The 17,567-nt window shown below is 39.9% G+C and overlaps 1 protein-coding gene across 1 annotated transcript; it reads left to right on the forward strand.

The window, feature by feature from the left end:
- The first annotated feature begins 599 nt into the window (after positions 1–599).
- Positions 600–16,813, forward strand: hsd17b7 (hydroxysteroid 17-beta dehydrogenase 7). The gene is made up of 9 exons (XM_033028024.1): positions 600–864; positions 3,366–3,569; positions 5,353–5,445; positions 8,138–8,252; positions 10,251–10,445; positions 12,619–12,723; positions 12,816–12,872; positions 15,874–15,972; positions 16,300–16,813. The coding sequence occupies exons 1-9, from the start codon at positions 815–817 to the stop codon at positions 16,399–16,401; spliced, it is 1,020 nt and encodes a 339-aa protein (XP_032883915.1). The 5' UTR covers positions 600–814; the 3' UTR covers positions 16,402–16,813.
- The last annotated feature ends 754 nt before the right edge of the window (positions 16,814–17,567 follow it).

A 17,567-nucleotide genomic window follows, 5' to 3' on the forward strand; every position in this document is an offset into this window, starting at 1 on the left:
ACATGTTTTCCACAAAGCGGGGTAATGCCTTGGGAAAGGATATTTGCTGTGCGGATGCAGATGTTTTCAGTGTCACACACACACACACATAGACACACACACACACATACACACACACATAGACACATAGACACACACACACACATAGACACACACACATACATACACACATAGACACACACACACACATAGACACACACACATACATACACACACATACATACACACATAGACACACACACACACATAGACACACACACATAGACACATAGACACACATAGACACACACACATAGACACACACACACATAGACACACACACACATAGACCCACACAGACACACACACACACATAGACACACACAGACACATAGACACACACACATAGACACACACATAGACAAACACACACACACACACACATAGACACACACATAGACAAACACACACACATAGACACACACACATAGACACACACATAGACACACACACATAGACACAGACACACACATAGACACACACACACACATGAAGCAGCGTCCGCTGATAGGCGGCGCCGCCATCACGGCGCTGGGCTGGGCTGGGGTGACGGTGACGGTGACGGAGACGGTGACGCGCTGTGGTCCGAGGAGGCGGGGACACGGCCGGGGATGGCGGTTGGGCGGGACGCTTCAACGGATGACTAGGGGGTGGGTGGACGCCTCATCGCGGAGAAGGACAAGGAGAGGGCGTGAAGCTGAAGCGGTTTACCTGCCATCCCCTCTCCCCCCCTCCCGGGGCCGCCGAGGACGAGAGAGCCGCCGCCGCCGCCGCCATGGCCGCGCTGTCTGCGCGCCGGGTCGTCCTGGTAACAGGCGCCAACAGGTAACCATGGCGACGGGTCGGACAGCGTCTGTGTGGGAGGGAGGGAGGGACTGGGTTGCCTCAGGGTTAGGAGGCTGGTGTTAAGATGCAGGGAGGACCAAGGTGAGGTGGGAATGGATGGGGCAAGATGGGGAATGGATCTTAAGTTCATAAGTGATAGGAGCAGAATAATTCGATCATTCGCCCCATCAAGTCTACTCCGCCAGCCATTAAATCATGGCTGAGCTATCTCTCCCTCCTAACCCCATTTCCCTGCCTTCTCCACATAACCCACATAACAAGATTGCTCCCGATGTTGGGGAAGTCCAGGACAAGGGGTCACAGCTTAAGGATAAGGGGGAAATCCTTTAAAACCGAGATGAGAAGAACTTTTTTCACACAGAGAGTGGTGAATCTCTGGAACTCTCTGCCACAGAGGGTAGTCGAGGCCAGTTCATTGGCTATATTTAAGAGGGAGTTAGATGTGGCCCTTGTGGCTAAGGGGATCAGAGGGTATGGAGAGAAGGCAGGTACGGGATACTGAGTTGGATGATCAGCCATGATCATATTGAATGGCGGTGCAGGCTCGAAGGGCCGAATGGCCTACTCCTGCACCTAATTTCTATGTTTCTAACCCCTGACACCCGTACTAATCAAGAAGCTATCTATCTCTGCATTAAAAATATCCATTGGCTTGGCCTCCACAGCCTTCTGTGGCAAAGAATTTCACAGATTCGCCACCCACTGACTAAATAAATTCTTCCACATCTTCCTAAAGGAACGTCCTTTAATTCGAGGGCTCTGACCTCTCCCACTAGTTGAAACGTCCTCTCCACATCCACTCTATCCAAGCCTTTCACTATTCGGTAAGTTTCAATGAGGTCCCCCCTCATTCTTCTAAACTCCAGCTAGAACAGGCTCACTGCTGTCAAAAGCTCATCATATGTTAACCCACTCATTCCCGGGATCATTCTCGTAAACCTCCTCTGGACCCACTCCAGAGCCAGCACATTCTTCCTCAGATATGATGCCCAAAATTGCTCACAATAATCCAAATGTGGCCTGACCAGCACCTTATAGAGCCTCAGCATTACATCCCTGTTTTTGTATTCTAGCTCTCTTGAAATAAATGCTAGCATTGCATTTGCCTTCCTTACTACCGATTTATCTTGCAAATTAACTTTTGGGGAATCCAGCACCAACACTCCCAAGTCCCTTTGCACCTGCGATTTCTGGATTCCCCATTTAGAAAATAATCTATGCCTTTATTCCTACTACCAAAATGCATGACTGCACACTATTCCATCTGTCACTTCTCTGTCCACTCTCCCAACCTGTCCAAGTCTTTAAGAGCCTAGATAGGGCTCTTAATAGTGGAGTCAGGGGATATGGGGAGAAAGGAGGAACGGGGTACTGATTGGGGATGATCGGCCATGATCGCAATGAATGGCAGTGTCGGTTCGAAGGGCCGAATGGCCTACTCCTGCACCTATTGTTTCTTGTCTATATGACCTCTGCAAAGTCTATGCTTTCCCTACACTACCTACCCCTCCACCTATTTTTGTATCATCTGCAATCTTGGCCACAATGCCTTCAATCCCCTCATGCAAATCATTAATATACAACATGAAGAGTAGCAAACCCAGCACAGACCCCTGCAGAACTCCGCTAGTCACTGAGAGCCAAGCAGAAAAGCTCCCTTTATTGCCACTATTTGCTATTAGCCATACAGATAACCTGCTTTCGATACTAGTATCTGCCCTTTGTTACCATGGACTCTAATCATCCTTTGTAGCCTCACGTGTGGCACCTTATTAAAGGCTTTTTTTCACTGGCTCTCCTTTGTCCTGCTATTTCAATGAATTCCACCAGATTTGTCGGGCAAGATCTCCCCTTCACAAAGCCATGCTGACCGTCTATTTTATCAAGTACATAACCTCATCCTTTATTATGGACTCTAAAATCTTGCCAACCACTGAAGTCAGACCAACCGGTTTATAGTTGTCACGATTCTGCTTTGCTCCCTTCTTGTACAGCGGGTTAATACGGGCAATTTCCCAATTGTCTCAAACCACTTCACTAGTGACACTAGTGATTCTTGAAATATCACTATTAATGCCTCCACAATCTCTAAAGCAAGATGGGACAAGAGGGGGGATGGATGAGACACGATGGGGGAATGGATGGGACAGGTCACTCTGAAACAACGAGTTGTTTCCAAATACACATTTTTTTTAAAGCTAAAAATGTATTTTTGTTACTGCAAGCAAAAAGGCTGCACGTTACATTGTTTAATGCGGTATCATTGCACAAGTGTCGATCGAAACAATTGCTTGTCAATTACAATGAATTCCCACGGTGTAACTATCAGCCTGTGCTCTTAAAAAGACAAGTGGTGTCTGATCACTGTAGGGATGCCCCGTCCACAATAACTGAAATACATAGTAAAGACGTCTGTGATAATGCGGGGAGACTGCATATTTCTTTGCCAATAGATGACCACAGATTTGTCTCTTTTCCAGTGGTATTGGACTGGCTCTTTGTGATCGCATTCTGTCTGAGGATGACCAGACCCACCTGTGTATGGCATGTCGAAATATGCAGAAAGCTGAGGCTGCCAAGTCTGAACTCCTGCTGTCTCATCCGGGGGCTGACATTAACCTCCTGAAGCTGGATGTAGGAAATGTTGACTCAGTGATCAAAGGAGCAAAGGAGATAAGGCAAAGGTACTTCAATATTATCAATTATGTATTTTTTTACAATTTACAATAAATGTAATCATATTTACTGAATTAATTTTCTATCATTATTCCAGCAGACAAAACGAGGCAAAATTCTGAATGTCATGTACTGTACTTGTAATGAATTGCATTTATCATAATTTGAAAATAAACTTTTTGCTACTCATAAGGAATAGGAGCAGAATTAGGCCATCAAGTCTGCTCCACCATTCTATCGGCTGATCTATCTTAACCTCTTAACCCCATTCTCCTGCTTTCTCCCCATAATCCCTGACACCCATATTAACCAGGAATCTATCTATTTCTGCCTTAAAAATATCCGTTAATGGCCTCCACAGCCCTCTGAGGCAATTAATTTCACGGATTCACCACCCTCTAATGAAAGTCCTCCTCATCTCCTTCCGAAAGGAACATCCTTTAATTCTGTGACTATGGTCCTAGACTCTCCCATTAGTGGAAACATCCACTCTCTGCATTCCTTTCACTATTCGCCATTCATTAGTCAATTTTATGCTTTTATAAGTATAATAATGACGATGACATATATTTGCATATGTTCAATGTCTCCCTAAAAAAGCACTACATTCATATTGAGACTTGATCAGAGAACTGTGTATTTTGGTCATGAGATCTTCTGATGTCCTTTTAGTTTCTGAGCTAACTTCATCGCTGACTCTGCCACCCCATATTTTCATCATCAATTGCAAATTGAGAATAAACTTTTACTTAGTTTATTATGTACTGGGTGTAGTTTCTATACTAGGTGAACATGAGTCTGTGCCTTATGTTGTCATTCCTCCCTTATGCTTAATTTGAAATAATAATTGAAGGAAATATAAAATGATCTTTTGGTAGTAAAATATCTAACCCACATCTGAATATCAGAACCTGAAATTACTCTGAAATATATGAATCCTGTAGCCATACATGACTTAAATGTTGTCAACTTTCAGCCACTATCCTGGGATGAAACATCACTTCCATTTAATTTTTGGGGCTTTGGGTAAGAAATATCATTGCTTCTGAAAATGGCATTTCCTGCAATTTTAGCATTCAGGGATTCAGCACTCGCAATTAACAGGAGAGTTGCCAGGACTAGAGGGTCTGAGCTATGGGGAGAGGTTGAGTAGGCTGGGACTCTATTCCCTAGAGCACAGGAAGATGAGGGGTGATCTTAAATCATGAGAAGAATAGATCGGGTAGATCCACAGAGTCTCTTGCCCAGAGTATTAAATCAAGGACCAGAGGACATGGGTTTAAGGTGAAGGGGAAGAGATTTAATAGGAATCTAAGGGATAACATTTTCACACGAAGGGTGGTGGGTGTATGGAACAAGCTGCCAGAGGAGGTAGTTGAGGCTGGGACTATTCCAATGTTTAAGAAACAGGTACATGGATAGTGCAGGTTTGGAGGAATATGGACCAAACGCAGGTAGGTGGGACTAGTGTAGCCGGGACATGTTGGCCGGTGTGGGCAAGTTGGGCCGAAGGGTCTGTTTCCACACTGTATCACTCTATGATACAAAGAACACAGTTCTCTCTATTCTCTGCTATTCAAGATATAGGGAAGATATATCTGAAACTACAAGTGTAATGTGAAATATGTTTGGATAACTGTCCACTCTGACTTTTGCTCACAATCTATTGGCCTGATCAGCAAGGTGTAATCCCTTATCCAGTATTAAATGCAGCAAAGAAGCAGACTGCATGATATTGTATGTTGTATATGTCAACTTTCTCTAAATAATTAATATTTTCTTTTGATGCAGGTATCAACATTTAGATTATCTCTATCTAAATGCTGGGATTATGCCAAATCCTCGTTTCAATTTGAAAGCCTTTCTAAATGGATTATTTTCCAGGTATTGTATCATGAGGATTTAGAAATAATTACTAAAGTTGCCGATTCACATTAAGCGGTTTAAATGTTCTTTATGCTGTAATCTACTGCATTTGGCTTTTGAAAATGCACCCCCAATGCCTCAAGGATATCTTGGGAATTTGATGATGGAATTGCTTGACATGGTTCCCCCAATAGTATCTAAGATTGGGACTGCAGACATGGGAGATCTCTCAGTGAAACTGATGTTATGAGTGGAAATGATGTGGAACCAGATTTAGAAATTGTCTTTTGGATCTTTTAGATATTTTAACCACCTGAGAGAACAAAAAGGACACTATAGACATTGGACATTGCATGTTGTCTCCTGCCCTGTAATTATTGTCCTCATGGCCTCTCTGGGATTGTCAATAGTCATGCCTGTCCTCCCACCTATGAGTGGCATGATGGCACAACAGTTAGCATTGCTGCCCCAATGTTTCAGGAATCTATGTTTGATCCTGACCTCAGGTGAGGCCAACATGGAGGTTGTGCGTTCTCACTGTGCCTGCAAGCGTGTCTACTGGGTTTTCTTCTACTTTCCAAAATTAAGATGAGAGATTAATTTGCCCCTAAATCTTGACTCTTCACTTGATCGTAAATTGCTGAGCAATTAGCAAAGAGCTATATTTTAATACAGCTAAAGTCTGGATACTGTAAATCTGAATTATTAACATAGGGATCAATAGATTTGCAAAGATTAAGGAATTTGGCATTAGTGCAGGAAGTTGGCATTGAGGTTAAGGATCAGCAATCGTCTTATTGAGTGGTAGAATGGCCAAAATGGCTTGCAGCTGCTTCTTTATCTTAAAATGCTGAAAGAATTTAAACCAGGATCTATCTATGATGAGAGATCAGTAACGGCCTGCAATATACTTTCCTTTTGAAAGCAGCACATTAGAGAACTGCTGGTGAGGTGCACTTTGCAAGTGGCTCAACTCTGACTCCACATTCATGCATGTCATCTCGAGCTCACCTCTGCAGTTATGCCAGAGTCTGGGGCTAGAGCTCAGCCTGTCTGACTTGAACAGCATGTTACACATCTTGTCCATTGCCTTAAACATACGGCATCAGAATGGGGTTGCTGTTGTGAATAGAAAAGTTAAATGTAGATGAATAGTTTGTTTTTAGTTGAGTTTAGTTTATTGTTACGTGTACCGAGGTGCAGTAAAAAGCTTTTGTTGCATACTGACCAGTCAGCACAAAGACAATACATGATTATAATTGAGCCGTTCACTGTGTACAAATACATGATAAAGGGAATAACTTGAATACTGTTTAGTGCAAGATAAAGCCAGTAAAGATCGATCAAAGATAATCTGAGTGCCTCCAATGAGATAGACAGTAGTTCAGTACTTCTCTCTAGTTGTGGTAGGATGGTTCAGTTGCTGTATAACAGCTGGGAAGAGGGAGTGGCCAGCGTGTGACTCGTTCTTGATAATACAGGTGGCCTTATTGAGGAAGTGTGAGGTATAAATGAAATCAATGGAAGGGAGATTGATTTGTGTGACGGTCTGGGCTTCATCCACATTTCTCTGCAATTTCTTGTGGTTTTGGATGGAGCTGTTCGCAAACCATGCTGTGATGCATCCCGATAAAATGCTCTCTACGGCCCAACTAGGTGTTGCAGAGCTGCCAACATTGGGTGAGATTTGAGTGAGAAATTGCGATGGAGCTTTCGCATTTTTCAGCTTGAAATTGTGCAATCTGGTGCATACTGTAGCGAGTCTTTTAACTTACACTTGAATGCAACATTAATGCTTTAAATTGGATTAGGTATGAATAAGGTTAGGCTAAATTACATTCCTAATTACATTCCACAGTAGAGCCAGGCTCTGATCAACAGGTGCAGCACATGAATGACTATATTCATGTATGGAAATCAGATTATAATTCATGCTTTTATGCATTTATATAGAGAAAAATCAGAGAAACAAGGCAAGAGTCAGACTTCCATCACTGTTCTGCACAAAAAAATCAATCAACCTTACCCTTTGACTATCGAAACAAGACAAAAATAATGCCACATATTCAATCGTATATGGTTCAATGAAATTTAGATTTATACGTAAAACATATATATGGAAACAGGCCCTTCAGCCCACCGTCAAATCTTTCTTCAAAGTGAAAAAAAAAATTCCAGTCCTGCCAACATCTTCATAAATCGCCCCTGGATCCTCTCCAGAGCAATTGCACCCTTTCTACAGTGTGTCATACTTACAGCATGGAAACAGGCCCTTCATCCCAACTGGTTCATGCAGATCAAGATGCCCCATCTAAATTAGTCCCATTTATCCGCATAAAGATTTGTGATCAGGGTTATAGTGTGAGAATTTGTCAAATGCGTGACTCTCACGCTCAATGCGTGAGAGTTGGCAGCCCTGGTGTTGTTGGGAACTTGCCGAACGTCCTAAGCCTTAGAAGTAGAGGCGTTGGTGTGCTTTATTAGCCATTGCTTCAATATGGGTGGTCCAGGAGAAGTTGGTTTTAAAAATATTTTGGAACTTTTACCCTCTATTCCCACTCCAACCTCTCAGCCCATCCCCCAATGCTCTCCCTTTTATCCCTCCCACCTTCTCCATCGATCTCTCCCCTCTTCCCCAAGATCTGTATTTGTGATGACTATTAATTGATATTAGTAATGTTGCCAAATGATGGTATTTTCACATTAACAGGAAAATATTTAGTATGTTTACAACTGCGGATGGATTGCTAACCCAGGATGATTGGCTTAGTGATGACGGACTACAGCAGGTCTTCATGACAAATGTCTTTGGGCATTTTTTACTTGTAAGAATCTTTTTGTAATTGTTCCACCTTAATGTGGCTCAACATAAAATCCAACCTGGTCTCAAGGCATTTATTTATTTATTTATTTATTTTATTATTTATTTCGAACGGAATAAAAGAATAAAAAGCAAGTGTGAAACAGCATACAAAAAACAAAACAAAAATATTTATAAAGTGTCATGAACAATATCCATAAATAAATGAAATCATATGTGTCCGAAAAGGAGCAGGAAGAAGCAAAGCTTATTAATACCCACCCCTTATTCAACTGCTTGTAATTATCTTATACAAATTTAGCAGCTATATGTACACCCTATGTACACCAGTCACTATATGTACACCAAATTATTTACATTTGAACACTAATCAAATATTTACAAAGCCATACAAAAAAGAAAAAAAGAAAAAGAAAAGAAAAAACCCTCATATACTATACAGTATCTTAGTCATATCTACAACCTATCACGCTATAATCACCCTTCCCAATACAATCAGTATAACAAATATCCCACTCACAATCACGTATCCTCATCCCAATATCCTTTTAAACAAGTGTTTTTGTACATCTTTTTAAACTGAATTATGTTTGTGCTAAGTTTTATCTCCTGTTCCAGACCATTCCACAAATTCACACATAGATTGCTATGCACATACTTTTAAGAGTTGTTCTGACATTGAGTTTTTTTAAATTATGTTCCCCTCTCAAATTATACCCACCCTGTCTTTCCATAAACAGTGTTTGTATATTTCTTGTAAGTAAATTATTTCTTGCTTTGTACATGATTTGCGCAGTCTTAAATTTAACCAGATCAGTGAACTTCAGTGTATGTGACTTTAAGAATAATAAATTGGTATGTTCAAGATATCCAACGTTATTGATAATTCTTATTGCTCTTTTTTGTAATGTGCATAACGGCTGTAGGTTGGTTTTGGTTGGCATTCATTGATGGAGAATAGTTAAGATCATTTCTCCTTAAACCCCCCCCCCCCCCCCCCCCCCACAGTTTGTATCTCCCCACTATTTCGTTCTGAGTAATTTCAGTTTTTTCTTTAAATTGGGCAGAGCAAAGTATAATTGTCCTACCATCAATATCCGTGGTTAACCACTGATCACAGGCTTCCAATAACAAAAGCAACCTGCTTATACCTGTGGCCCTTCTTTAATAAAGGTACCACATTTGCTGTCCTCCAGTCACCTGGCACCTCACTTGTGACGCCGAAGACTAGATTTATATCTTGCTGCAAGCATGACTCAGCCTGCCTGCCATGCCTAACAATAATGACCGGGCATTATAAAAATGAAGTTTTTATTCTCAGCACAATATATTTTTTACTAGTAACTTGTAAATCTCTTAATCCATTTGACCACATTCCGCTTTAATTCCATGAACCATTAATTTTGTTACAACTCTTCTCCATCCTTCCTCTGCAATTGCTCTTTGAAATCCAAATAAGTTGCACTTCATACACTTTTGTTATTTCCTTTATTTTTGTTGTCAAACTTTAGAATTTTATCATACAGCATGTAGACAAGCCCTTCCGCTCACCAAGTCCACCACACTCATCAATCACTCATTCACACTAATTTTATGTTATTCCACATTATCATCCACTCCCTATACACCAGGGGCAATTTACACAGGCCAATTAAACTACAAACCCGTACGTCTTTTGGGATGTGGAAGGAAACTGAAGCACACAGAAGAAACCCACGCGGTCATGGGGAGAATGTGCAAACTCAACACATGCAGTACCCGAGGTCAGGATTGAATCTGGATCTCTCATGTTGTGAGGTAGCAGTTCTACCAGCTGCGCCCCCATATTACCCAATGATTATTGGACCTGTTTTTAAATTCCTGCCCATCCAAAAAAATTAATAGCAGTGAAATTTGTAATGAACAAAATAATTAAATAAATCCCTTGATCTTAAAACTGTGGCTAACAAAATATGTTGTGCAGATTAAACACATTTTTAAAAATGTAATTTTCATTGCCTAGATACGAAACTTGGAAGCTCTGTTTAGTCGATCTGGCTGTACATCACAAGTTATTTGGACATCTTCTAGTAATGCAAGCAAATCCACCTTCAGTTTAACTGACTACCAGCATAGCCAAGGCCAGGAATCTTACAGTTCATCCAAATATGCAACTGATCTTTTGAGTGTATGCTTGAACAAGCACTACAATAACAAGGTAAACATGATCCGTTGTTGCAGCCCATTTGGAGAGATGGTAATGACTGTGATGAGATGTGCAATGGAAAATGTAATAATCTATGAAACGTTGCTACTTCAAGATGATTAGAAAACCATATTTCATACTTTAAGCCCCAATGCACTTAATATACAATTGGATGGTAAGTGGAGTTTAAATTGACAAGTGTCCAAAAGTGGACAGTAACTTTGACTAGTTTCCAAAGATTGCTTTTATGCTATGAAAAGGAACTGCAGATGCTGGTTTATACCAAAGATAGACAGAAAATGCTGGAGTAAGTTAGTGGGCAAGGCAGCATCACTGGAGAAAATGGATAGGTGACATTTCAGATAGACACAAAATGCTGAAGTAACTCAGTGGGACAGGCAGTATTCAGTCTGAAGAGGGGACTCGATCCGAAACGTTACCCATTCCTTCTCTCCAGAGATGCTGCCTGAGTTACGCCAGCATTTTGTGTCTTATCTTCGGTTTAAACCAGCATCTGCAGTTCCTTCCAACACATCGGTGACATTTCAGGTTGGAATCAATCCATTTTCTATATCTTTGAGTCTGAAAAAAGGTTCCGACCTGAAATGTCACCTATCCATGTTCTCCCGAGATGCTGTCTGACCCGCTGAGTTACTCAGCATTTAATGTCCATCTTTGGTCTTTACGCTGCCCGCTACTTTATGAACATGTTATTACTTGTGTTGCTGAGTGGTTGGAGACTAGTTTTGCCAGTAATTAGCTACAGTTTAAATCAGCCTGCATCGTTTATTTTAATTTGATGGGCAAATTGAAGTATATAAAATTATGAGAGGCATTGGTAAGGTCAAAACCATTTTCCCAGGGTGGAAATGTCCATCGCTAGAGGCCAGAGCTGTAAGGTGAAAGGGGGAAAGTTTAATGGAGAAGAGCAGGGCATGTTGTTTTACAGAGGGTGGTGGAGTCCTGGAACGCAGAGAATAGAGGGATATGGATCATTTGCAGGCAGAAGAGATCAGTATCTAGGCATCTTGATCGGCAAGAGCATTGTGGGCCAAAGGGTCGTTCCTGTGCTGTGCCTTCAACCCTAATGCTGACAACTGCCAGCATGCCAAAAATTGTTCAATGTGATATGGTAGATGGACATTGAGGAATAAAATCCTTTTTAGTTGCTGTAAATCTGAGTTGACTTGTTTTCTCTGCAGAATGTTACACATGCAAACTGTGGCACTGTGCAACACAGATAAGCTTTCAGTCCAGGCAATAATGGATTTCATATGCCTGATGTTAGCTGGAGCTGGGATCAAAAATAATGTGTGCTGATTGATAAAATGATGTGCCCAATCCAAAGAGATCTTTCACCAATATGGCAAGAGGCATGAAACCGACTGCCAGGCACCATTTGCAAATTAACTGACACCCATTGACACAAAAAATTGAATCTTGTTCCCAGAAATTCTTCCCATTAATGGACTGTAGCAATGTGAACCATTTGCATGGAGATCTTTCTCAACTTTATTATCAGTACAAGTGTTATGGTTTTTATGTATACTTCTCATGCACACTCGTATGCCAGCATAGATTGAATGTACTTCCACTTTTGGACAACTTGCATGCTTAGAAGAATTAACAGCCTTCTACTCAAAAATAACTCCTGGCAAGCTTGTGACAGACTGGTGCTTAGTTATTTTTGGCACCGGAATTCTGACATTTTGTTGTTCTTATAAAAATCAGATTTTAACAGGAGAAAAATAACGGAGTGTGGAGAAGATAGCAAAGGCAACACATTCCATTCACCTTTATTGATAATATTGCATTTCAATGGAAAGGTAGATTGAGGCAATTTGTCTCCATCTTCTAAGCATGTAAATAATTATTTACTGGAGAATTAAAAAATGGTCACATTCCAAAACCATTGCTGGGTATGTTCCAAACCATGTATTATAATATATGTTAATTATATTGTAATATAATGTATTATGATTATATTATGAATTATAATCATCATAAGGAAGAAATCTGTCATTGCGTCTGCACTTTACTTCATGATGAAATTATAACTTTATCAACCAAATGCTAAATCTTTCAAAGTATCACTGTAGTCGGATAGTAGAAGTGATTTTGGAGTTGGTTATGTACACCCTATAACTTGGTGTTTCTCACTGCAGAATTATTCCTTTGTTTCCAGGGCCTGTTTTCCAGTGTGGTGTGCCCGGGATTTGTATTGACCAATTTGACCTTCAACATCTTTCCTCCCATTTTCTGGACAATTATTACCCCCATTATGTGGCTGGTGAGTGGAATGTCTCGTGCATTTTCAGTCCATTTACTGCTTATAATGTTTGCATTTTGAATAATATTTCTGCGACATGTTCTTTTCTCCAGATACGTATATTCACAAATTCATTTACGTTGAGCCCTTACAATGGAACAGAAGCCATGGTATGTAGTTTGCAGAGAAAACAAATTATAATTATTCAGATACAATGTTTTATTCCTTTTACTAGTATTGACAACTCACAACATTGAGTCTGAAGAAGGGTCTCGACTCAAAGCCACCCATTCCTTCTATCCAGAGATGCTGCCTGTCCCACTGACTTACTCCAGCATTTTGTGTATATCTTCGGTGTAAACCAGCATCTGCAGTTCCTTCCTGCACACTTCACAACATTTGTTCAATGAAGTTTTAATGTTATTATGGGTTACATTTTATTCTCTAAGTGTAAATTCTTTATCAGCAAACATTGCCAATCAACTTGCCAAAAGGAGTTATGTCAGGTAATTCATCATGTATAGATTAAATGGTTTACAAATATTAAACCTCATAGACACTGCAAATACAATACCAATTTCAGTTGATACATTCTTCTGTTTCAGTACCACATTATAAATATTGACTCTCAGTTTGAAGACGGGTCTTGACCCGAAACATTTCTCCAGAGATGCTTGCTGTCTGACCCGCTGAGTTACTCCAGCTTTTTGTCTCTATCTTTGGTTTTAACTAACATATGCGGTTCCTTCCTACACATTATAAATATTTTAGTATCTATAGGGTACCAAAATATTTTTTTGTAAAAAGGTCTCATTTTTTCCTGTACCATCATTAAACTTATGCAGGTTTTTAATCTTGCTATTAAAATTATGTTACTCTTCCTTCAGGTTTGTAACCATGTGTATAATGTGTAACTTTTAACATGAATCATTTAGGATTTCAATCAGAATTACTGTAAATTTTGCCCCAATCAAATTTTGCCCTGCATCTTCTCACCAAGTGTCCCAAAAAGTGTAATAGCTTAGTGGTTACATTACTGAATTAGTAGTTAGGGGCCTAAAGTAAAATAGTAAACTATTATTAGTAGTCAGGGTTCAGGCAATGTCATTCAAATTGTACTTTGGCTGCTGTGAATTTAAATTCAAGTATTTAAGGAAAATAACAAATAACTAACGGTAAACATGAAACTACCCAATCATTGTAAAAATCCATCTGCTTCAGCATCGTACTTCAGGTTAGAAAACTAACCATCTTTACCAGGATTGGCCTTGAACTAATTTCAGACCGTTTACATGGGTCTTGTTGATATTTCTTCACAAATCGCTGTTTCAGGATGAGTTGGGTATGGATACTAAATGCTGATTTTTTTTTTCTACAGTGACATCTATGTTCCAATGAATAAATAAGTATTTTAATAGAATTTATAAGCTAAAATAATTCAGCGTCGTACAACATGGAAATACGCCTTTGGTCCACCAGCTCCATGCCAACCATCAAGCACACATTTATACTAATCCATTTTATTCTCCCCGCATTATCATCAACTACCCCAGACTCTGTGGCCCACATGCACACTGGCGGCAATATACAGTGGCCAACTAAACCACTATACTGCATTTCCATGGTAGCATGCTGGAGCATATGGGGAAAGTCCACATCATCACAGGAAAAACAAGCAAACTCCTTATAGGGACCACTGGAGGTTGAGATTGAACATGGTTTACTGGAGCCGTGAGGCAGCAGCTCCACCAACAGTGCCCATTGCAAATATATATATATATATATATTGTAGCGGCACCAGATGCGGTGAATAAAAAGTTGCTTTATTCAGACATAATAGGTTTGAAATACATACACGTTTGGTCCTCTAACATAATAATGTCATTGCTGCTGCAGCTGAGCGAGGGTGTTGTCTCTTGCTCAGCAACCTGTCGACTCACGATCAGAAGATAGATCTGCTTAAGTAGCAAGACACTCCCCTTAACCCATGACGTGATAACCACTGACGAGGGTTCGACCGTAAGTAGTCTGACTAGCAGCTGACGCCACAATATATCATTTATTTTAAATAGTTCAGGGTGCAATAACAAGAAACTAAGTACAGGTTTTACTAAAGAAAGACACAATGTGCCGGAGTAACTTGGCGGGTCAGGTAGCATCTCTGGAGAGCATGGATAGGTGATGTTTGGGTTGGGACCCTTCAAACTTCAATCGTTCAGGGGTGTATTATTTTAGTTTTGTGCCTTTTCAACTTCCAGGGCCAGAAATCTAGGTATGTTCCTTTATATTGCTCCTCATTGTCTACTTTTCTCCTCAAAGATGTATGTGAATGGTCTGCTGGCTGTTAGCATTCTGAGAGTAATCCGCCTCAGTCTCTGAGATTTGTATATACCACACACTAAATTTGCACAGGACGCTTTGATCTCTATCTATTTTAAGTCTCTTAACAACTAAACAAAGTGAGCTAGATTATTTACATAAACAGCCAACGAAGTTTTAGAGGTTTTGTTATTGAGACAAAATCGTAAACTTGTTTAGTTTATTACTGTCACGTGTACTGGGATACATTGAACAGCTTTTTGTTGCGTGCTATTCAAATACTACACATGATTATAATCAAGCCATCCACAGTGTACAGATAAAAGATAAGGGTAAACATTTACTGCAAGGTAAAGTCCGATTAAAGATATTTCAAAAGTCTCTAGTGAGGTCGATGGGAGGTCATGACCACATTCTAGCTGCTGAGAGGACGGTTCAATAACCTGATAATAGTTTGGCAGAAACTGTCCCTGAATCTAGAGGTATGCATTTTCAAACGTCTGCACCTCTTGATGGAAGAGGGCATAAGAGGGAGTGAGCGGGGCGAGACTCGTCCTTGGTTATGCTGCTTCTTCTTGCGTATGGCGTGCACAGCCTAAAGTTGTAGGACAACTTGTTCTATTTGATCTTATTTGATTGTGCACGCCAGGTTGATTGCATTCGTTGAAACAGTGAAGGTTGCAATCTCCCACCTCCTTGGTTATGCTAATGGCAATATAGATTGCTTTAGCTTGAGAAGCAGGTCACAACAAGAGAAAACACCACTTTTGTAACTTTCCATTTTTTTTTGTCACTTAAAACCGCTCCCATTTTAGTTTCTAATTCCGTTTCTGATTGTTTTCGATGTTGTAGGTTTGGTTGTTCACACAGAAGCCAGAGTCATTGGATCCAATGGTGAAGTACCACAGCTGCACATCGGGAGTGGGAAATAATTACGTGGCCACATACAAGGTTAGGTGACGGGATTATAATTAAATTACAATGAATGGTGCTGCTCCTTTGCACTAGATATTTTGCCAAGCAGTGCATTCTCTGGCTATTATCTTGGATATGATGAAAACGAACCTTTTTCATGCATGATAGCATATCATTTTTGCCATTGTCTTATTCCACATAGTTGAAGAAATTGTTGCAACCTGGTAAATTGTACCCATAAACCAAAAACAACATTACTAATCATTATTCACCATGGCTGCCAGTGATTTTATTTTTACTTCGATTTTGCGTTTGTCCGTCAATTTTCCTTTGAGTCATTGGACTTTATTATGTTCTTTCTAGATGGACATTGATATTGAAACGGCTGAAGTATTTTATCAAGAAGTATTAAAGCTTGAAAACAAGATGACAACAAAAAGTCAAATAACTGGGGACAATAGCTAGTATATTGCCATGATAATAATGCTGCATGTAGCAGTTCCTAATGCGGGCATATGAAAATTGTTGTGAAAATGTGAGTTGTATGTACGGTACCTTTTAAAAGTATCCTTCAGGAATTGCAAAACTATATTGTCCTCTGTTGCCTTTATACTTTTATTTTTCCAGGTTTAATTATCCAAATTTGTTCCTGGGATTGATCAGGAAATTTAGCAAGAATAAGTACCTGGGAGCAGGGCTTTGTTCTTCATTTGAAAACAATGCTCACAGTAATCTGAAAACAAATGTCTACTTAACAATGGGCAAAATCTGTAACAGTTCCCAGCAGTGTTCTTTTTGTACACAAAAAGGTGCTGGAATGTCAATTCATAAATATACACCTCGTAGCTATAAAATAAAATAATAGCGTTTTATTTTTTAGTGGTGCTGGTATTCCATACTGGCATGTACTGTCACAAAGAAAAAACACTGGTGCACAGCTAAATATCAAGATTTAAGCCATTTTATTGGGTTTCTGTTTTATTTTATATTTGCATTGTAAATCGTCTCTTCTGAAGGCCAATTTTCATAAGATCATGACATAGGAGCAGGTTTAGGCCATTCGGCCCATCAAATCTGCTCCGCCAATCAATCGTGACTGATCATTTTTTCCCTCTCACCCCCATTCTCCTGTCTTCTCCCGGTAACCGTTCACCCTTCCCAATCAAGAACCTATCAATCTCCGCTTTAAAAATACCCAATGACTTGGCCTTTGATCACGTTTAACAGCACATTGTATTGAAGCATTGTGCATGGCATTATTAATTAATAGCTAATTATTTGTATTCTTACTTTTCTGTCAACTAGTTTTAAATGTGATGTTGGTTACGTTTTGCAGGTTTAATGTGGCTTGCACATCACCAAAATTATCTTTAAGATGCTTGCATTTCTTCACCTCCAGATTTTAAATTCTTTGTGTAAACCACAATGTAGCAGTTACAAAATGTTGAGATTTTAAAAATCAAGTCTGCAATTTATCCCATCAGATAAAGCATAAAAAGAAGTTTAATTTGACACCTAATTCACTTCCATATCTTCACTATTAAAAAGGTTATGGCCATTTTCATACTCGGAAATTAGCATCTTGTTCCCTATTGCTTTTCCATTGTCTTAACACAAAAGCTGTGATCGAG

This window comes from Amblyraja radiata, chromosome 10, assembly GCF_010909765.2.
Source record: "Amblyraja radiata isolate CabotCenter1 chromosome 10, sAmbRad1.1.pri, whole genome shotgun sequence".
NCBI lineage: Eukaryota > Metazoa > Chordata > Chondrichthyes > Rajiformes > Rajidae > Amblyraja > Amblyraja radiata.